Here is a 22,380-nt window from a genome sequence, read left to right on the forward strand (position 1 = left end):
ACAGGGAGAGTGTAATCTTCTCCTGTCACATTTCTTATTTTAGTAGAGTCCTCTTGGTCAAATAATGACATGAAACTAGTTTTATTTCATTATACCCAGAGCAAATATATTTGTTTTGGTGTTCCAGTGGGATGCAGGGGGCAACATTGATCAAAGCCAGGGGATTTCTCATTCTCATGTGCTTATAATGCACAGGGGAGAATTCCAATTCATGTCGGGATGCCTGGATTTATTTTCCACTGTACCAGCATGATGTACAGTACCCATCATCTAAAAAGCAGAACGATAGTCCAACATAGCCTCCAACAGCTACTCTATAGTTGAACAGGCTACCAATTACTTCTCACTGGAAGAAGTTAAGCTACACCAATATTTCCCAGGTTTTGTTTTTTTGCCCTAGCACTACAGAGCTGGGGCCTGTTGCACAAAACTAGGATAAGGGATTAAGCCAGGATATCTTGGTGATCCTGGCTCAATTGATCCGTAATCCGGTTGCACTAAAGATGGATAGGGGGCAGGAGGATATGTTATGGTATAAATTACCATGGAGATTTATTCTGTGGAGCTAGCCTGCTCCAGACCAGGCTAAATTCCAGGATCTATTTAATCTCATCCCTAATGTCAGTCAGCAGTCACCACAAATGGAAACCAATAGTTATTTCACTGCTCACTATACATTGTTATCACATATAACTAGACCCACTGTTATTATTTAAACGTTTGTGATCATTAATTTCAATGATTTTGGATAAAAAATGATTTTTAGATGATGTTGCTATCATTAGATAATTTACAGTTTCCCATAGACTCTAAGGCTATATATAAAATTATAGAATATTAGGGCCACAGAGGGGAAAAAAACACAAGTCATAATATTGTAACCAGTTGTTTTAAAGGAGGACAGTTGTTAAAATGACAGATGTGGGGCATTTCGTGAAATTGTACTTCAGTATGTTTTCATAAACAAAGACATGCTGATGTGCCAGAATATTAAGTATCACATTGTCATAAGTATCAAAACTGTAAAAACAATATGTAGCTTTTCTGCAGAAAGAACCAGCCTCATAAATGTATGACTTTATCCTTTTTCTTCAGTGTGGCCCTAGTACTCTCATATAAACAAATACATATTCCATATGAATATAAAAACACAATGTGTAACATTATGTTCCTTTATTGAATAAGGACAAAACAAAGCAGGTAAACCATCAGCTCCTTTCGAAACTGAAGTCACAGTGACTCTACAAGATGGAAAGCACAGAATCCAAGCATATTATACAAAATGATACATACACATTCAAAGGTCTGTATATAACACACCCTGCATGTCTGCACACTAAAATAAATGCAGGACAAATCCATACACATCAACTGAACAGACAAATGAATGGATGCAGTAGCCTCCCTGCAGCCTTGTATTACACACAGTATACCGCACAAACATCATAAGAGGCCAAATTCGTCAAAAAACGAACCCAAAAAAAACCCAAATTCCTCTGCCACCGCAGGACATATTTAACCAAAATTGAAAGCACACATACTAACTAAAATAATTCAACACATATTGGTCCCTCAGCAGCCGACCACTGTCGTCATCAGGGAAGATTGCCCGATTGTCCCAGTCCATGGCTGGTGGCACTCTGGGGGCCCTCTCCTTCCTCAGGCAGGCCACATTGTGGAGGACAACACAAGCCACAGTAATATCACATGCCCTAACAGGGCTGACCCTTAATTTGTGAAGGCAGTGAAAGCGTGCCTTCAGGAGGCCAAAGGTCATTTCAACTCTGGCCCTGGTCCTGGCATGGGCATGGTTGTAGGCCTGCTGTGCTTCCTGGGGGTCTGTGAAAGGTGTCAGGAGAAAAGGCTGGCAGCCATACCCCCTGTCTCCCAGCAACACACCAGAGAATTCACCTGTCAACACAAAATCTCATCATTACTACCTCATAAACACAGTGATATTCTTGACACAGCCATGATGGTTATAAATAGGGGTTGTGTGGCTTACCTTGTGATAGATTTCAGAGGCCCGAAAGATTCTGGAGTCATGGACTGAGCCAGGCCATTTTGCCACAACATTGCTGATCACAGTCAGCATTGCAGACCATCTGAAATCATAAGATGAGGAATATTACACCAATCAATGCACATCACTGGCAATGCAGAGTGTTCGTCAATGGACAATATCAAAAAGTTATGTTCACCTGAACATTAATGCTGTGAAAGGATTTCCTCTTCACAAAATCGGCCTCATGGGCACCTGAGGGGGCTTTTATCCTTATGTGTGTGCAGTCCACTGCACCAATGACATTGGGGAAACCTGTCACACAAAGTAATGAGTATCCTACTATGTGTTAACAGTTGTCCTGTAATTTGTAGATCCTCTTACCTGCAATCCTATAGAACTCCTCTTTGATGTCACAGAGTCTTCTGTGGCCAGGGAAGGAGATGAAGACATCTGCTAATGCTTTGATAGCCAGACACACACTCCTTATTGTGCGGCAAATTGTGGCCTTGTTCAGCTGTTCTGCATCCCCACTGAGTACAGGAAGGCTCCACTAGCAAAAAAGCGCAAGGCCACACAAACCATTTGCTCCACACTCAGTGCATGGCTCCGTGCAGTGCGGTGCTTAATCCTGGGACCCAGTAGTCTGCATGCCATCTGATGCCATCTGCAGAAAACCTGTATCTTTCATATAGATGGTCATCAGGGAAGGCCAGTGGGTCCAACCGGTCCCTGAAGACCCTTTCTCGCCTGAAGGCTCTCCTCAGCACAAGTGCTTCTTCATCCACCACATCTCGCACGAATGGGCATGCCATTGTCAGAGCAGAAAGGAACACACAATTTTGGGCCTTCATATAGGCTAGTGGCCACACCTGGTGCTGGGGGGGTGGGCAAAAGAGGGCGATGCCTTATAACGATGACTTGGTTGTACTGATTGCTGGGAAAATAAAAAAAACCTTAGAAAGATGCCACCGTCCTGTGTGCTCACAATAAGAGCTCATATGTCATGGCTCACTTGACTTTACGAGAATATACCTAATTTTTATTTTGAGCTGTGTCATCTTCTTGGAGCTGGGGGAGGAAAGAAAAATAATGATTAATACATTTGTGTTACAGTTAGCATACAGTGTACATTGAAGGCATATCTCACCTCCCTCTCAAGTTTTTTTATTTCAAGGTCCAGTTTCCTAATTGTCCTCTTTTTTATTTCGGACTCCAGTGCAAGATTTTCCATCTTTTTCTTCTTGTACTGAATGTCTATGTCTGCCAGTTCTATTTGGCGCCGGAGGTGGTTGCCATACAACTTTCTGATAGCTTGTGAGCTCTGTGAACACAATACAATTAGCGCAGCTGGAATTTGGCAGGATGTGGTGTCCTTTTATTAATACGCACTATGTTGCCAGGCTGGTTTTCCCACTGTATAGCATCTGGGTCCTGTAAAATAAATTAGATTTTTTGATTTTGATGAGGACTCCTCACCATTGTAGAGTAAATAGTACTTTCACAGTCTTAACATGATACCTCATGCCTTCTGGAATCCAGAGAGATTGTCTCCTCCTCATCATCGTCTCCATCATGTGCTGTTGCTGCTGCACTGGGGCCTTCACCCTATCACATTTAATCGGATTCATATTGAAGCTAGTAGACAAGACATGCCAGGCCTACAGTATGCCTTTGATGGAGTACTCACTGGATCAGCATCGTCTGGTGCTTGTGCTGGTGGCTCTAACAGGAACACAGTGCTGCCAGACACTGCAAGGCAATAGGTAAACCAAAGTCAGACAGTCCAAATTGATTCAATATGAATGTGGTTGTATCCCATGTAGAGATGGAAGGACATACCTTGAATGAAGCGGGTGGCATCTTGGGAGGAACCTATGCTCGTCTCTTTCCCCCCAGGGATCCCCTCTAAGACGGGCCTGCCTTTATTTAGCTCCAAGGCCATGTCCTCTGCTGGGGTAAGGTCAGCCTTTTGTGACCCACCACCTGTGCCTTGTCTGTGGGTATTCTTTTTCACTGCTAAAACAGTACAGACAATGTGTGAGCAGGCACCTTCTGGGTACAATATATGCTTGTGCTTTGTTAAATATTAGTCAGGGACCATACCATTCTGCAGAATGTTCTTGTATTTGATTTTGACCTGCTGCCATGTCCGTTTTGGCCCGTTCATGTTTAATCTACACACACACACACACACACACACACATTTAATGGAGTCACACTGCAAAAAATTACTTGGTATTTTTGTCTTGTTTTCAGTAAAAATATCAAAATTTATCATAGCTTTATACAGTGTGATGGAGTTACTTTATACAATTTCACTCATATCTGCAGTGCATTTCAATTAAAAATTTAACCGTTTCATAATTACAGTACAACTGCATTTTTGGAGATGTGAATTAAATATTTGAATTGTAATTGTGATGTTTCAGCGGAGCGGTGAGTGTGTAATTGTGCACTACTTACGCATTCAGGCGGTCTGCAATACTTTGCCACGCTTTTTCTCTTTGCTTTATCACTGTGGCGGTGTTGCCTTTCTTCTTAATTATATCTTTTACCTCCTCGTATGCCTCCATGAGGATTTGTGCTTCCGACGGGGAAAAGTACGCGGCTCTAGTTGCCATGGTAAATCAGTTAATCTGTGATCTGTGGCGGGGTCTATTTGAGTGAGCCGTGAGCGCGCACCTATCCAGGATTGGTTTCACCTGGCTTAATGAATCCGTGTCTGCTCATCCTGGCTTGGTCTTTGTGCAACCAATTAAGCCTGGACGCACATGTTTTGGCTTCATTGAGCTCAGCTGAGTCATTTATCCCGGATGTCTTAATTCTACTTTTGTGCAACAGGCCCCAGGTTCAAATAATCAACGCTTGATGATTAGTTGATTATTATCCCCAGGACTGTCACGTGTGCTCCCTCTCCAGCCTCTAGGTCACCAGGCTGCTGATTATTATTGCGCACACGTGTCACCTTCGTAAAGCGCATCAGCACCTAATAACACATACCTGAACTTCATCACCTCCTTGATTACATGCCCTATGTATGTAAATCCCGTTGGTTCCTTCCACCGGTGTTATTGTTTCGGGTTTGTATTATGTTTCGTTGATTTATTCAATTCACTCCCTGAATTTGCTTCCCAGCGCACACGTTAGAGAATAACGCCTCACCTAAGGGAAGCACCAGGGAATTTTTTTGGGGTGTTGGGTCCGGGTGTCAGTAAAGGATCTACCGGGGAGTCCTCAGCCGGCTCTTTGGACTCTCAAGCCTCAGTTGGTTCGTCGGACTCTCACGCATCAGCTGGCTCGTTGGACTCCTACACCTCGTCAGGCTCTCACGCCTCAGCCGGTTCGTCTGGTTTCCGCGCCTCAGCGGAGACAACCGATCCACTCCTGATCCCCGGGATGGTCCCCTTGGTCAGCGTCCTGCGGCTGGAGCCACATGCCAGGGAGAGGTACTGTCACGTATGCTCCCTTTCCGGCGCTCTAGGTCGCCAGGCTCCTGCGCCTCAGCCGGTTCGACAGCCTCAGCAGAAGTGACCTGTCCGCTCCTGATCCTCGGGATCGCCCCTTTGGTCGCCGTCCTATGGCTGGAGTCATGCGTTGGGGAGGGGGTCCTGTCACATGCTCCCTCTCCTGCGCTCTCGGTCACCAGGCTGCTGATTATTGTGCACACCTGTCATGCGCCTCATCTTGCCTCAATCGCTTTCAAACTAGGGATTTCGTGAAGTTAGACAGTAAATCTGCTCATAGATTATGCATGTATGTACACATTGACACATCCAGCCCAAAGTGGCAGGTTTAAAAAAATACTTTCTTAGTCTCCAAAGTACCAGAGCAAGTCATTAAGAAAAAGTTCGTTTTATTTAACTAGTTACTTTGAAAAAGTAGTTCACTACATCAAAATGACCTTATAAACTAGGTTTCCGTGAACTTATCCAGTGATGTTTGTCGACATTTAGAAAGTTTGCATGGCTAGTAGATGCGATAATTGCCTGTTCACGGTGCATTTCCATTGAACTGTCTTGTCTATAAGAACAATTGGACGTAATTGCGTTACACCCCCCAAAATAAATTGTGCATTGATAAATGTCAACAGCCTGTTTGACCAGCCCGGCAATAGGTAACTGCCAAAGTAAAGGCAAAAACTAACATAAAGTGACATGATAGGGCGTTGCACCTCCAGGATAGAGCAGTTTGGGTGTGATGTAGCGAGCAGAATGGGGGATATGACAAGAATGGTAGATATGCAAAAGGTTGTTACATTTGTAACGGCAGCTATCAATTGCACAGAAAAGGGCCATCTAAGACTGAGATACAGATCATTGTGGATGAGGCTGTGAAATATCTTGTGATCACAGGACTGACATGGGAAAATGTACAGGATGACCTCAATGAGATTGAGAATCAGTCCACCTAGGAATCATGTATTGGTTAGTTTTATAATGGTATTATCCTCCAATAGAATGTGAGAAGTTTGATAGCCAATTGGCAATATTTCAAACAGTTTCTTGAGGATTTACCAGATAAACCATATGTGATATGTCTCCCGTAGACAGGGATTAAAACGACCCTAGATTTTTGTTAAATTGCAGTCCATAGAGATGGGATGGAGCGGGAGGGGCAGGGTGTGCTACCTTTTATAAAGTGGGGGATCCCATATAGGCTTGTGGGAGAAAGAGTTGAGCAGGAGTATGTAGTGGTAGAAGTGTGGTCGGGAGAGGGGAATCTGTTAATAGTAAACTTTTACAACCCACGTAAGAGTTGATGGCCATTGGGAGTGTAAAAGGTCAAGATATGAGATGGGTGATGTGATGAGGGGATTTCGGACTGATGTAAATGGACAAGTGTTTGAGGAACTCCTGGATGAGAAAGGGCTTATGTGCCTTAATGATGGCTGGGGAACCAGGATTGACCCAGTAACTGGAATTGAATCAGCTCTGGATCTTACTCTGATCTCAAGTTCAATTGCAGGCAGATGTAGTTGGGAGGTATGGGAGGAATCTACAGGGAGTATTGATCACTACCCTATCATTAATGTACTGTAGGAATGAGGGTGGGAGATACAACAGGACATTGATTGTGGAGATGGATATTTCACAAAAAGTGGAGTGTGTTCAGTTTCAGGAGTTGAGTGAACACGGGCTGTCTGGGGTTGATCTCCGTGCAGATATAGCAACAGTGAATGATGTAGTTAGACGAGCAATAGTAGAGGCCTCAAGGCAGGTGATACCCACAGGTACAGGGGGAGAAGGAGAAAGGCAGTTCCTGGTGGACTGAAGAGTGCAGAGAAGCTGCAAAGAGTAGGAATGATTCTTTCAAGATATTGAGAAGGTCCAATAACTACTAGCACCTGATATAGCAAGCACAAGCAGTAGTAAGGAGGACCATTAGGACAGAAAAGAGGGAGTATTGGCACCGGTTCTGATGAAACATAGGCAGGACTACCCCAGTGGGAGAGATCGTGGGGATGAATAAAAGTGGGGAGAGGGGACAGACGATATTGGAATCTCCCTGTGCTGACAAGTGGGGAAAACTGTTGCATTGAGAAACATGGGGAAGGCAGAGATTTTAGCCCAGGCATTTGTGAAGGTGCACAGATCAAATCATTTGGCAGAGAAGGGACAGTTTGTGTGTGAGAGAGAGGGTCAGAAGAGAACATCTGGGGGTCCTGGATCAGAGAGGTGGTGGAGGAGGCGCATTGCCTGCCCCTTTTACATTGGCTGAGATGAAGAGAGCGATAGTTAAAGCTGGTCTAACATCTCCTGGGAAGGATGAGATGTGTTACATCATGATGGCTCATCACAGTGACACTGTATTTGCGGAAAATATTGTCCCCTTACAATAAGGTGTGTCGGGAACGGACCAGGCTGTGGTGGTGCCGATACGGACACTAGGGAAAGACCCTACTAATCCATCAAGCTATAGGCTGATAGTGTTAACATCTCTTGTCTGTAAATGTATGGAAAGGATAATAACAGAAAGGCTCACTTACTTCCCGGAGAGTAGAGGCCTATTGTCACCAGACCAAAGTTGGTTCAGAAAAGGCAGGGGAACGACGGATCCTGTACTGTCCTTAGAGTCGGACATACGGAAGGATTATGATATGATGTGGAAGGAAGGTCTGCTTATCAAACTGGAAATCAAAGTCACATACACATGGTTAGCAGATGTTAATGCGAGTGTAGCGAAATGCTTGTGCTTCTAGTTCCGACAATGCAGTAATAACCAACAAGTAATCTAACTAACAATTCCAAAACTACTGTCTTATACACACAAGTGTAAGGGGATAAAGAATATGTACATAAAGATATATGAATGAGTGATGGTACAGAGCAGCATAGGCAAGATACAGTAGATGGTATCGAGTACAGTATATACATATGAGATGAGTATGTAAACAAAGTGGCAAGGTACTTCCGGCGCCGACAGAGATGGCCGCCTCGCTTCGCGTTCCTAGGAAACTATGCAGTTTTTTTTTTTTTTTACGTGTTATTTCTTACATTAGTACCCCAGGTCATCTTAGGTTTCATTATATACAATCGAGAAGAACTACTGTATATAAGATCAGCGTCAACTCACCATCAGTACGACCAAGAATATGTTTTTCACGACGCGGATCCTGTGTTCTGCCTTACAAACAGGACAACGGAATGGATCGCATGCAGCGACCCAAAAAACGACTCCAAAAAAAGAGGGAAACGAGGCGGTCTTCTGGTCAGACTACGGAGACGGGCACATCGTGCCCCACTTCCTAGCATTCTTCTTGCCAATGTCCAGTCTCTTGACAACAAGGTTGATGAAATCCGAGCAAGGGTAGCATTCCAGAGGGACATCAGAGACTGTAGCGTTCTGTGCTTCACGGAAACATGGCTCACTGGAGAGACGCTATCCGAAGCGGTGCAGCCAACGGGTTTCTCCACGCATCTCGCCGACAGAAACAAACACCTTTCTGGTAAGAAGAGGGGTGGGGGTGTATGCCTTATGGCTAACGAGGCGTGGTGCGATGAAAGAAACATACAGGAACTCAAATCCTTCTGTTCACCTGATTTAGAATTCCTCACAATCAAATGTAGACCGCATTATTTACCAAGAGAATTCTCTTTGATTATAATCACAGCCGTATATATCCCCCCCCCCCAAGCAGACACATCAATGGCTCTGAACGAACTTTGTTTAACTCTTTGCAAACTGGAAACCATTTATCCGGAGGCTGCATTCATTGTTGCTGGAGATTTTAACAAGGCTAATCTGAAAACAAGACTCCCTAAATTTTATCAGCATATCGATTGCGCAACCAGGGGTGGAAAAACCTTGGATCACTGTTACTCTAACTTCCGCGACGCATATAAGGCCCTGCCCCGCCCCCCTTTCGGAAAAGCTGACCACGACTCCATTTTGCTGATACCTGCCTACAGACAAAAATTTTAAAAAGAAGCTCCCACGCTGAGGTCTGTCCAACGCTGGTCTGACCAAGCTGACTCCACACTCCAAGACTGCTTCCATCACGTGGACTGGGACATGTTTCGTATTGCGTCAGATAACAACATTGACGAATATGCTGATTCGGTGTGCGAGTTCATTAGAACGTGCGTTGAAGATGTCGTTCCCATAGCAATGATTAAAACATTCCCTAACCAGAAACCGTGGATTGATGGCAGCATTCACGTGAAACTGAAAGCGCGAACCACTGTTTTCAATCAGGGCAAGGTGTCTGGTAACATGACTGAATACAAACAGTGCAGCTATTCCCTCCGTAAGGCTATCAAACAAGCTAAGCGTCAGTACAGAGACAAAGTAGAATCTCAATTCAACGGCTCAGACACAAGAGGCATGTGGCAGGGTCTACAGTCAATCACGGACTACAGGAAGAAATCCAGTCACGGACCAGGATGTCTTGCTCCCAGACAGACTAAATAACTTTTTTGCCCGCTTTGAGGACAATACAGTGCCACTGACACGGCCTGCAACGGAAACATGCGGTCTCTCCTTCACTGCAGCCGAGGTGAGTAAAACATTTAAACGTGTTAACCCTCGCAAGGCTGCAGGCCCAGACGGCATCCCCAGCCGCGCCCTCAGAGCATGCGCAGACCAGCTGGCTGGTGTGTTTACGGACATATTCAATCAATCCCTATACCAGTCTGCTGTTCCCACATGCTTCAAGAGGGCCACCATTGTTCCTGTTCCCAAGAAAGCTAAGGTAACTGAGCTAAACGACTACCGCCCCGTAGCACTCACTTCCGTCATCATGAAGTGCTTTGAGAGACTAGTCAAGGACCATATCACCTCCACCCTACCTGACACCCTAGACCCACTCCAATTTGCTTACCGCCCAAATAGGTCCACAGACGATGCAATCTCAACCACACTGCACACTGCCCTAACCCATCTGGACAAGAGGAATACCTCACAGGGCGATCCGGATGGAGACAGTGGAAATCTTGCAGCATGGAAGGATCCAACACGTCCTCCACCAGAACCTAGCATCTCCCCTCCGGACCATACCCCTCCCAGTCCACAAGGGTCTGAAGTCGTCCACCGCAGGAGCCTCGGTCTGACTCTGATGCCAAGGAGCCAGAACCGGGTGATACCCCAATACACACTGGAAGGGAGAAAGGTTGGTGGCGGAGTGGCAGAGCGAGTTCTTTGCCGCATACGCCGCCCACTCCCCCGGCCGGTCCTGGCAATAAGACCTCAGGAACCTACCCACATCCTGGTTAACTCTCTCCACCTGCCCGTTACTCTTGGGGTGAAAACCTGAGGTAAGGCTGACCGAGACCCCCAAATGTTCCATGAACGCCTTCCAGACCCTTGACGTGAACTGGGGACCCTGATCAAACACTATATTCTCAGGCACCCCATAGTGCCAAAAGACGTGTGTAAACAGGGCCTCCACAGTTTGTAGGGAGACCGGGCAAAGGGAGGAGACGACAGGACTTAGAAAAACGATCCACAATGACCAGGATCGTGGTGTTTCCCTGTGAAGGTGGAAGATCAGTTAGGAAATCCACTGACAGGTGCGACCACGGCCGTTGTGGAATGGGTAAGGGTTGTAACTTACCTCTGGACAGGTGTCTAGGAGCCTTGCATTGGGTGCACACCGAGCAGGAGGAAGCATAAACCCTCATGTTTTTAGATAAAGTGGGCATCCAGTACTTCCCACTAAGACAGCGCACCGTCTGACTGACCCCAGGACGACCAGAGGAGGGTGACGTATGGGCCCAATAGATCAGCCGGTCGCGGACAGCAGACGGAACATACAGACGCCCAGCTGGACACTGAGGGGGACCGGGCTCTGCATTTGATGCCCGCTCAATATCCGCGTCCAGCTTCCACACTACCGGCACCACCAAACAAGAGGAGGGGAGTATGTGAGTGGGATCCATGGGCCGCTCCTCTGTGTCATACAGCCGGGACAATGCATCTGCCCTAACGTTCTGGGAGCCTGTTCTGTAAGAAAGGGTAAAACAAAACGGGTGAAAAACATGGCCCACCTTGCGTCGCAAAGGTTCAGTCTCCTCCCCGCCCGGATGTACTCCAGATTGCGGTGGTCAGTCCAGATGAGAAAAAGGTGTCTAGCCCCCTCAAGCCAATGTCTCCACGCCTTCAGGGCCCTGACAACAGCCAACAACTCCCGGTCCCCCACATCATAGTTTTGCTCCACCGGGCTGAGCTTCTTCTTCGAGAAGACACAAGGGCGAAGCTTCAGTGGCGTACCTGAGCGCTGAGAGAGCACCGCTCCTATCCCAGCCTCGGACGCGTCCACCTCCACTATGAACGCCAAAGAGGGATCCGGATGGGCCAGCACGGGAGCCGAGGTAAACGGAGCCCTCAGGTGACTGAAAGCACAGTCCGCCTCAGCTGTCCACTGCAAGCGCACCGGGCCCCCCTTCAGCATTGAATTAATGGGAGCCGCTACCTGACCAAAACCCCGGATAAACCTCAGGTAGTAGTTGGCAAACCCTAAGAATCGCTGCACCTCCTTAGCCGTGGTGGGAGTCGGCAAATTACGCACTCCTGCAATGCGGTCACTCTCCATCTCTACCCCTGACATGGAAATGAGATACCCTAGGAAGGAGATGGACTGTTGGTCATGCTCCAACAGGCGACCAAGCACTTTGCGCACCAGGGACACATGCTCGGCGAGTATAGCGGAGTATATCAAAATGTCATCAATATACACCACTACACCCTGCCCATGCAGGTCCCTGAAAATCTCGTCTACAAAGGCTTGGAAGGCTGATGTCGCATTCATCAACCCGTACGGCATGACGAGGTACTCCTAGTGCCCAGAGGTGGTACTAAAAGCCGTCTTCCATTTGTCTCCCTCTCGGATACGCACCAGGTTGTTAGCACTCCTGAGATCTAGTTTGGTAAAGAAGCGCGCCCCGTGCATTGACTCCATCGCTGTGGCTATGAGCGGCAGCGGGTAACTATATCTCACCGTGATCTGATTTAGACCCCGGTAGTCAATACATGGACACAGACCTCCCTCCTTCTTCACAAAAAATAATCTTGAGGGGACTGGTGAAGTGGAGAACCGAATGTACCCCTGAGGCAGGGATTCGGAGACATATGTTTCCATAGCCTCCGTCTCTGCCTGTGAGAGGGGATACACGTGACTCCTGGGAAGTGCAGCGTCTACCAGGATATCTATCACACAATTGCCCCGTCGATGAGGTGGTAATTGAGCCGCCTTCTTTTTAGGGAAGGATAGAGCCAAATCTGCATATTCAGGGGGAATGCGCACGGTGGAGACCTGGTCTGGACTCTACACCGTTGTAGCATCAACGGAAACCCCTAAACACCTACCTGAGCACTCTCGCGACCACCCTGTGAGAGTCCTCTGTGGCCAAGAAACAGTGGGGTTATGACAAGCTAACCAGGGTAGGCCCAGCAACATGGGAAAAGCAAGAGAGTCAATAAGGAAAATACAAATTTTGACTCCCCTGCGTCACCATGCCCAAAGGAGCGGTGACCTCCCTAATTAACCCTGACCCTAATGGTCGACTATCTAAGGCATGAACGGGGAAGGGCACATCCACGGGAACAATGGGGGTCTCTAAACTGTGACCTAACGCTCTATCAATAAAATTCCCAGCCTCGCCTGAATCTACGAGCTCCTTATTCTGGGAATGCGGGGAAAACTCAGGAAAAGTGACAGACACAAACATATGTGCAACAGAGGACTCTGGGTGAGAATGGTGCCAGCTCACCTGGGGTGACGCCAGAGTGCCCTGCCTGATGCCTCGATTCCCAGAGGAACCAACCCGGCACCGACCAGCAGTGTGACCTCTGCGACCACAGATTGTGCACGAGCAGAAACCCCCTCCTGTCTCCCTGCGCACCGTCCCTCCCAGCTCCATGAGTATTGGAGAGGGGGTGTGGGAGGATGGAACCACCAGACCCCGATCTGGACGTCCGCGAGTCACCAGCAGGTTGTCCAGCCGGATGGACAGGTCCACCAGTTGGTTGGAAGTGAGGGTGGTGTCTCTGCAGGCCAGCTCCCGACGGACGTCCACCGCGCAGAATGCGTGGTAGAGGCGCCCGCCCGCTGCTCTTCCCTCGGGCGGTGGTTGAAAACAGCCATTTCTCTTCAAATGGTCTAATGCCGCTTCTTCCTCGCTCCACATAGCGTTTGCCCACTCCAGGAGTTTCCCGGTGAGGCACGAGACGAGGGTGGACACCCTCTTACGGTCCGATGGAGCTGGTTGGACCGTGGCCAGATAGAGGTTTAGTTAGAGGAGGAAACCCTGGCAGTTGGCAGCACTCCCGTCGTACTCCTGTGGCATGGAGAGACGGATCCCACTGGGTTCAGGCGGGAAAGGGGCGCTCAGGATAGACCCCGGTTGTGCTGGTGGTGGCGCTGGAAGAACTCCCTGTCTCTCCCAGTGGTCCATTGTCTGGACAATGCGATCCATGGTGGCACCCAGATGGTAAATCATTACCGCAGGCTCCACCTCCATGGTCGGGGTACCTTCTCCTGATGACTCCATAGGTGGTCGGAGATTCTGTAAGGTGTTCCTGTTGGTGGCAGGAAAGTCAGGCGCAGGAGAACGAACTTGGTATAAATGGAGTTGTTTTAATAAATGCTGACCAATCTCCAAAACAACCAAAATGTACAAAATAACAAAGTGGGTACAAAACCCGTCGCACACCAACATTAAATAGCACATCACATACAAACCAAAAAAATCTCCGACAAGGATATGAGGGGAAACACAAGATGTAATTGATGGGATTGGAACCAGGTGTGAAGGAAGACAAGACAAAATCAATGGAAAATGAAAAATGGATCAGTGATGGCTAGAAGGTCGGTGACGTCGACCGCCGAACACCGCCTGAACAAGGAGAGGGACCAACTTCGGTAGAAGTCGTGACAATGGAAGGTCTTTGTTGACCGATGATGGGGCACTGTGGAAGAGAGGGAGAAATATTCCCGATATAGCCGGAAGAGTTCAAGAAGCGATATGACAAGTTGATCAGTGGTGCCTCAGGTGGGTCTTCAAGTTCACCATTGAGAAAACACAATGAAGACTTTATAGAAGGAAATTTGGGGAGGAAATATGCCTGAAGCTGTATGGGCATTTAGGTTCCTGGGGGTCTGGTTTGACACTTCAATGACGTGGATGGAGCATATTAACAGAGTAGTTGTCAAAGGAAATAAAATATTGAATGTGATGCATTGTCTGTCAGGAATGGAGTTGGGGCTGGATAGAATGGCGTTAAAAATGCGATATATAGCGCTGAATATAATTTTGGGTGGAAAGGTAGGTGTTGTTATGGTGAGAGTGATGGGATTGTTTGAGAAGGAGTTCAGCCCCTCTGTGGGCCATACGCACTACCCTCTGTAGTGCCTTGATGGTGCCGCTGTAGTATTTTTGAGGATCTGGGAACCCATGCAAAATATTTTCAGACTCCTGTGGGGGAATAAGCGGTGTCGTGCCCTCTTCACAACTGTCTTTGGACCATGATAGTTTGTTGGGGATGTGAACACCAACATGAAGCTCTCAACCTGCTACACTACAGCCCAGTCGATGAGAATGAGGGCGTGCTCGGTCCTCCTTTTTCTGTAGTCCACAATCATCTCCTTTGTCTTAACCACGTTGAGGGAGGGGCTGTTATCCTGGCACCACACTACTAGGTCTTTGACCTCCTCCACATAGGCCGTCTCATCGTTGTCAGGGATCAGGCCTACCACTGCTGTGTCGTTGGCAAACTTAATGATGGTGTTGGAGTCGTGCTTGGTCATGCAGTCATGGGTGAACAGAGAGTACAGGAGGCACTGAGCTTGGACCCCTGTGTTGAGGATCAGTGTGGCAGCTGTGATGTTACATACCCTTACCACCTTGGGGCGGCATGTCAGGAAGTTCAGGATCCAGTTGCAGAGGGAGGAATTTAGTCCCAGGGTCCTTAGGTTAGTGATGAGCTTTGATGGCAATATTGTGTTGAATGCTGAGCTGTCGTCAATGAATAGCATTCTCACGTAGGTGTTCCTTTTGTCCAGGTGGGAAAGGGCAGTGTGGAGTGCAATAGAGATTGCATCATCTGTGGATCTGTTGGGGCGGTATGCAAATTGGTGTGGGTCTAGGATTTCTGGGATAATGGTGTTGATGTGAGCCAAGACCAGCCTTTCAAAGCACTTCATGGCTACAGACTTGAGTGCTACGGGTCGGTAGTAATTTAGGCAGGTTACCTTGGTGTTCTTGGGCACAGGGACTATGGTGGGCTGCTTGAAACATGTTGGCATTACGGATTTGGTCAGGAACAGGTTGAAAATGTCAGTGAAGACACTTGCCAGTTGGTCAGCGCATGCTCGGAGTACACGTCCTGGTATTCTGTCTGGCCCTGCAACCTGTTTAAAGGTCTTAATTACATTGGCTACGGAGAGTGTGATCACACAGTCGTCCAGAACAGCTGGTGCTCTCATGTATGCTTTAGTGTTGCTTGCCTCGAAGTGAGCATAGAAGTTATTTAGCTCGTCTGGTAAGCTCGTAGTAGGATTTCTTATAAGCGTCCAGGTTAGAGCTGCCGCTCCTTGAAAGCGGCAGCTCTACCCTTTAGTTCAGTGTGGATATTACCTGTAATCCATGGCTTCTGGTTTGGGTATGTACGTACAGTCACTGTGGGGACGACGTCATTGATGCACTTATTGATGAAACCAGTGACTGATGTGATGTACTCCTCAATGCCATCGGAAGAATCCCGGAACTTATTCAAGGCTGTGCTGGCAAAACAGTTCTGTAGCTTAGCACCTGCGTCCTCTGACCACTTCCTTATTGAGTGAATCACTGGTACTTCCTGCTTTAGTTTTTGGTTGTAAGCAGGAAAAGAGGATAGAGTTATGGTCAGATTTTCCAAATGGAGGACAAGGGAGAGCTTTGTACGTGTCTCTGTGTGTGGAGTAAAGGTGGTCTAGATTTTTTCTCCCTCTGGTTGCACATTGAACATGCTGGTAGAAATTATGTAAAATGGATTTAAGTTTCCTTGCATCCAAGTCCCCAGCCACTAGGAGTGCCGTCTCTGGATGAGCATTGTTCTGTTTGCTTATGGCCCTATACAACTCGTTGAGTGCCGTCTTAGTGCCAGCATCAGTTTGTGGTGATAAATAGACAGCCACGGAAAATATAGATAAAAACTCTCTTGGTAAATAGTGTATACACAATGGAGTTGCTGGCCATACTCTTGGCTGCAGAGTGGGTGGAGGATGTGAGGACACAGCAATATGCTACTGTTATTTTTCACTGTCTATTTACTGTTTATTTCTTTACTTATCTATTGTTCACCTAATACCTATTTTTTTTAACTTAAATTGCACTGTTGGTTAGGGCCTGTAAGTAAGCATTTCACAGTAAGGTCTACACCTGTTGTATTCAGTGCACGTGACAAATACACTTTGATTTGACAGACAGGCAGGGGAAGAGGTGAGGCCAGACAGGGTAGTCATCTTTTCTGACTTCTGTGCAGCACTGATGAGCTTAAATTAATTTATGTCACAGAGCAGACAAGATGTCTTGTGTGAGATTTTGCAGTGCCTGTTTAGATTGAAACACATGGGGGGTATTTGTGAGGTTCCTCTGGGTGTCAGCTCATGTGGGAGTAGAAGGGAATGAGGAGGTGGATGTTCTCAAACATCCTAATGTTGACATGGAAATGCCAATAAGAAAAGCAGAAGCCAAGGGACTAATAATAACAGTAGTCAAAAACAAATGGAACGGGGAGGGAAAGGGAAGACACCTGTGTAAGATCCAGGAGAAGGTGGGGGCAGGGAGGTACTCAGGTCGAGAGAGAACTTTTAAAAAGATTCGTTCCATGTTTATTTCACTTTTGTATATTATCTACTTCACTTGCTTTGGCAATGTTAACGTATGTTTCCCATGCCAAAAAAGCCCCTTGAATTGAATTAATGACAAATAAAACTCTAATATACCTTGATTAGATAAGTATTCACCCACCTCAATACATGGCAGAATCACCTTTGGCAGTGATTGCAGCTGTGTGTCTTCCTGGGTAAGTCTCATAAGAGCAGATTTATGTCAAAACTGTAATTTGGCCACTCAGGAACATTCACTGTTTTCTTGGTAAGCAACTCCAGTTTAGATTTGGCTTCGTGTTGCATGTTATAGTCCTGCAGACAGGTGAATTCCTCTCCCAGAGTCTGGTGTGAAGCATTACTTAAGCAAGTTTTTGTCAAGAGAATTATGTTCTCAGTGTTCATAAACCCAATTGAATTGATTACTCAGTCTGATACCCAGAATTTGTAGGAAACTGGTTGGAATGAATCAGATGGAGGCCCAGCTACAATTGTCAGGAATGTTTATTTAGAGAGCTCTGCCTATCATTTCAGGTATATTGGTCTATATACCTCACATTTCGTCATAAATGTCCCTCCTCCTCTCAGATACAATGGCAACATAGTTCACAAGTCTTCTCCTACTCATAAATAGTGTGCCACCTGTTAAACAATCTACTACAAGCCCAAGGTCTCTCCCTTCCCTGGGTGGGGACAGAATGTCCTGTAAGGAACACAGTATTCCATCCTGTCTGACGATAGCTCCATTTTATTTCTCACTTACACCCTGCTTACATACTAAAAAGGAACAGAAAGCCCTTGTTCTAATTTTTGACTAAAACTACACACAATAGATTTAGTTTTATGATTATAATATGTTTCATACAATCATACAGTGACAGGGTAGTATTCTGTTATTTTTAGTTCTACATGAAATGTATACTGAATTTAATCATTATTCATAAAATCATGAACTGTTTTCTTCTAGGATTTTGCCTGTGCTAGCGTCACTACATTTTTTTTTCATCCTGAAAAACTACCCAGTCTTTGCTGATGTAAAGCATACCCATACCATGCTTTTACATATCTACACTGCTTGCCGTTTGGGGTTTTAGGCCGGGTTTCTGTATAGAACTTGGTGACATCTGCTGATGTAAAAAGGGCTTTATAAATGTGATTGATGATGCAGCCACCACCATGCTTGAAAATAAGGAGGCAGTTACTCAGTGATGTGTTGTGTTTGCCTCAAACATAAAGCTTTGCATTTAGGCCAAAAAGTGTATTCCCTTGCCGTGCTTTTTCTCTCTCCCAATATTACTTTAGTGCCTTGTTGCAAAGATATGCATATTTTTGAAGACCTTTTCTGTATATTTGTATTCTTCTTTTCACTGACATCTGTCGTGGAATTTCTAACCTAGTGGGAGAGACAGTAATTTCAAGCAATTCATCATTATTTAATTATTGCAATAATGAAGCTGGTCAGCAGCACACTGAGGTGGGTAGGTGAGAGCTCGACAATACAGAGAACGCAAGGGGATTATATAGAAACTTCAAAACTACTTAGTCATAGTTGATTCTGGCCTTCCCTGGTGCATCTGAGCTCCACAATCCCTTTGTGTCAACCTTGTGGTCGAATGCACCGGGTGTGGATCACCCCACCTTGGCTTAGTGTCGCAGGAAGAGGATGCTTTAGAACAATACCGATTCTGTTTCTGCTCCTTGTGCTATCTATGGTTGCCAGATGTGTCCTTGGCTGTACGCTCAGAATGGCTGTGGGGAGTGAAAGTGGGAGAGAGGAACCAACCCTGAGGCAGGGGAAGTGGTGAAACTCTTGTAGTTACACCCCTCCATATGTGCACAGCAATATGCCTTAATTAAAACCTCTTACAGCTACCCCCTACTTTTTTCAATGTCCACCTGAAGACATACCCAAATTTAACTGCCTGTAGCTCAGGCCCAGAACCAAGGATATGCATATTCTTGGTTTCATTTGAAAGAATACACTCTGAAGTTTGTGTAAATGTAGGAGAATAGAACACAATAGATCTGGTTTAGATAATACAATGAAAAAAAACATACGTTTTTTTTATTGTTGTATCATTATCATCTTTAAAATGAACAAGACAAAACAAACATTCAGATAGGATGATGGGGACAATTTCAGTGAAAAATATGAGGGCAACAGTACTTGTGCAAAGTTTCAGAATGATAACTTCCAAAATGAGTGTGCGACATGACATTTATCATGAAGTCACCCAGGTGTCCCACACAAGTAGCCCAAATGTCCCCAAGTGAAGTTATACATTTTGAATGGAATAACTATATACAAAATATCAAAATGGTATTTTAACACCCACCCCCAAAATGGTGGGTAAAAAAACATGATTTTGTTTTTTACAAAATAACACTTTTAATATTTGGAAGACCCTCAGTCCTCTACACAATATTGTGCTGCTGAAGCTAGGTGTCATAGCAGTCTCTTTCTGCTGTAAAACAGAGGGTCACCAATCATGTGGTGCAGGTGATGGGGGACTTATTTTGCAAAGAACACAGCGACGCCTCCATGCTGTGCCCTTTTGGCCCTGAGGCACATCCATGCCTGCAAAAATAAATTTGGGCAGATGAACACCACTTGTGGCAGGAGCAGAAGGGACAGAGTTAGAGGGGACAGAACGTGGCGGAGTGGTGCTGTAGCCAGCAAGCTCCTTGATGAGCAGCTCTCTGAAGGCTAGCTGTGAGATGGGGGGGGCTTTCCACAGCTCTTAGCCATTTCCTTGTGTAGGATGAATGCATTCACCACAGCAATGTCGATGAAATGATAGGTCTTGTACCATTCATCGTCTTGGAGAACATTGTAATAGCCTATCAGCGCATCTGACAGGTCAACACCTCCCATGCTCTTGTTGTAGTCCTTTATTGCAGTTGGAATGGGGACATGTTTTGCGGTCCATGCCCCAGTAGAGCTGAGACAACTGGTGTCCGGCTGGATGGACACCTTGGCACTGGGGGCTTCCATTCGGAGTCAGTGTCACTGTGAAAGAAAATGTTCAGTTAGAATAGTTTCACATATGAGCCCTGTATCAACAGCTATAATAAACAGATATAGAGTACAGGGAACATAAGGTTGAATATATTATTATAGACCTGCTAGATCTACTGTCTCATTTACATTATGACAGACCAGCTAGATCTACTGACTATTTTATATTATGACATTTCAGCTAGATCTACTGTCTCTATTCCCGAAAAGTCTTTAGTCAGCCACCAATTGTGCAAGTTCCCCCACTTAAAGATGAGAGGCCTATGATGAAAATAGGTACTTCAACTATGACAGACAAAATGAGAAAAATAATCCAGAAAATCACATTGTAGGATTTTTTAATGAATGTATTTGCAAATTATGGTGGAAAATAAGTATTTGGTCACCTACAAACAAGCAAGATTTCTGGCTCTCACAGACCTGTAACTTCTTCTTTAAGAGGCTCCTCTGTCCTCCACTCGTTACCTGTATTAACGGCACCTGTTTGAACTTGTTATCAGTATAAAAGACACCTGTCCACAACCTCAAACAGTCACACTCCAAACTCCACTATGGGCAAGACCAAAGAGCTGTCAAAGGACACCAGAAACAAAATTGTAGACCTGCACCAGGCTGCAATAGGTAAGCAGCTTGGTTTGAAGAAATCAAATGTGGGAGCAATTATTAGGAAATGGAAGACATACAAGACCACTGATAATCTCCCTCGATCTGGGGCTCCATGCAAGATCTAACCCCGTGGGGTCAAAATGATCACAAGAACGGTGAGCAAAAATCCCAGAACCACACGGGGGGACATAATGAATGACCTGCAGAGAGCTGGGACCAAAGTAACGAAGCCTACCATCAGTAACACACTATGCCACCAGGGACTCAAATCCTGCAGTGCCAGACGTGTCCCCCTGCTTAAGCCAGTACATGTCCAGGCTCGTCTGAAGTTTGCTAGAGAGCATTTGGATGATCCAGAAGAAGATTGGGAGAATGTCATATGGTCAGATGAAACCAAAATATAACTTTTTGGTAAAAACTCAACTCGTCGTGTTTGGAGGACAAGGAATGCTGAGTTGCATCCAAAGAACACCGTACCTACTGTGAAGCATGAGGGTGGAAACATCATGCTTTGGGACTGTTTTTCTGCAAAGGGACCAGGACGACTGATCCGTGTAAAGGAAAGAACGAATGGGGCCATGTATCGTGAGATTTTGAGTGAAAACCTCCTTCCATCAGCAAGGGCATTGAAGATGAAATGTGGCTGGGTCTTTCAGCATGACAATGATCCCAAACACACCGCCCGGGCAACGAAGTAGTGGCTTCGTAAGAAGCATTTCATGGTCCTGGAGTGGCCGAGCCAGTCTCCAGATCTCAACCCCATAGAAAATCTTTGGAGGGAGTTGAAAGTCCGTGCGGGCCAGCAACAGCCCCAAAACATCACTGCTCTAGAGGAGATCTGCATGGAGGAATGGGTCAAAATACCAACAACAGTGTGTGAAAACCTTAAGACTTACAGAAAATGTTTGACCTCTGTCATTGCCAACAAAGGGTATATAACAAAGGTATTGAGAAACTTTTGTTATTGACCAAATACTTATTTTCCACCATAATTTGCAAATAAATTAATTAAAAGTCCTACAATGTGATTTTCTGGATTTTTTGTTCTCATTTTGTCTGTCATAGTTGAAGTGTAACTATGATGAAAATTACAGGCCTCTCTCATCTTTTTAAGTGAGAGAACTTGCACAATTGGTGGCTGACTAAATACTTTTTTGCCCCTCTGTATATGTTATAATAACACTTACAACAATACTGAATGAACAATTACATTTTTATTTTAACTTAATATAATACATAAATAAAATCTATTTAGTCAAAAATAAATAATGAAACATGCTAACTTTGGTTTAAATAATGCAAAAACACAGTGTTGGAGAAGAAAGTAAAAGTGCAATATGTGCCATGTAAAAAATAAAGTGTGAATGAATGCTTACGAGCCTGCTGCTGCCTACCACTGCTCAGTCAGACTGCTCTATCAAATATCAAATCATATACTTAATTATA

General features: G+C 45.6%; 1 protein-coding gene across 5 annotated transcripts; it reads right to left on the reverse strand.

The window, feature by feature from the left end:
- Positions 1 to 1,149: 1,149 nt before the first annotated feature.
- On the reverse strand, positions 1,150 to 5,561 carry LOC135520448 (uncharacterized). Of its 5 annotated transcripts, XM_064946027.1 has the most exons (12): positions 4,469 to 5,559; positions 4,109 to 4,179; positions 3,845 to 4,021; positions 3,693 to 3,754; positions 3,524 to 3,610; positions 3,395 to 3,436; positions 3,153 to 3,326; positions 3,038 to 3,073; positions 2,387 to 2,939; positions 2,202 to 2,317; positions 2,006 to 2,105; positions 1,150 to 1,911 (listed from the first exon to the last, which is right to left on the reverse strand). In XM_064946027.1, exons 1-8 carry the CDS (start codon positions 4,624 to 4,626, stop codon positions 3,038 to 3,040), a joined length of 807 nt encoding a protein of 268 aa, XP_064802099.1. In that variant the 5' UTR covers positions 4,627 to 5,559; the 3' UTR covers positions 1,150 to 1,911; positions 2,006 to 2,105; positions 2,202 to 2,317; positions 2,387 to 2,939. The 5 variants fall into 5 exon arrangements, with proteins under 5 accessions (XP_064802099.1, XP_064802098.1, XP_064802096.1 ...); XM_064946026.1 differs by having other exon boundaries at positions 3,038 to 3,326; positions 4,469 to 5,561; XM_064946024.1 differs by having other exon boundaries at positions 2,202 to 2,293; positions 2,387 to 3,326; positions 4,469 to 5,561.
- Positions 5,562 to 22,380: the final 16,819 nt, after the last annotated feature.

Source organism: Oncorhynchus masou, chromosome 29 (assembly GCF_036934945.1).
Source record: "Oncorhynchus masou masou isolate Uvic2021 chromosome 29, UVic_Omas_1.1, whole genome shotgun sequence".
In the NCBI taxonomy this organism is placed as follows: Eukaryota; Metazoa; Chordata; class Actinopteri; order Salmoniformes; family Salmonidae; genus Oncorhynchus; species Oncorhynchus masou.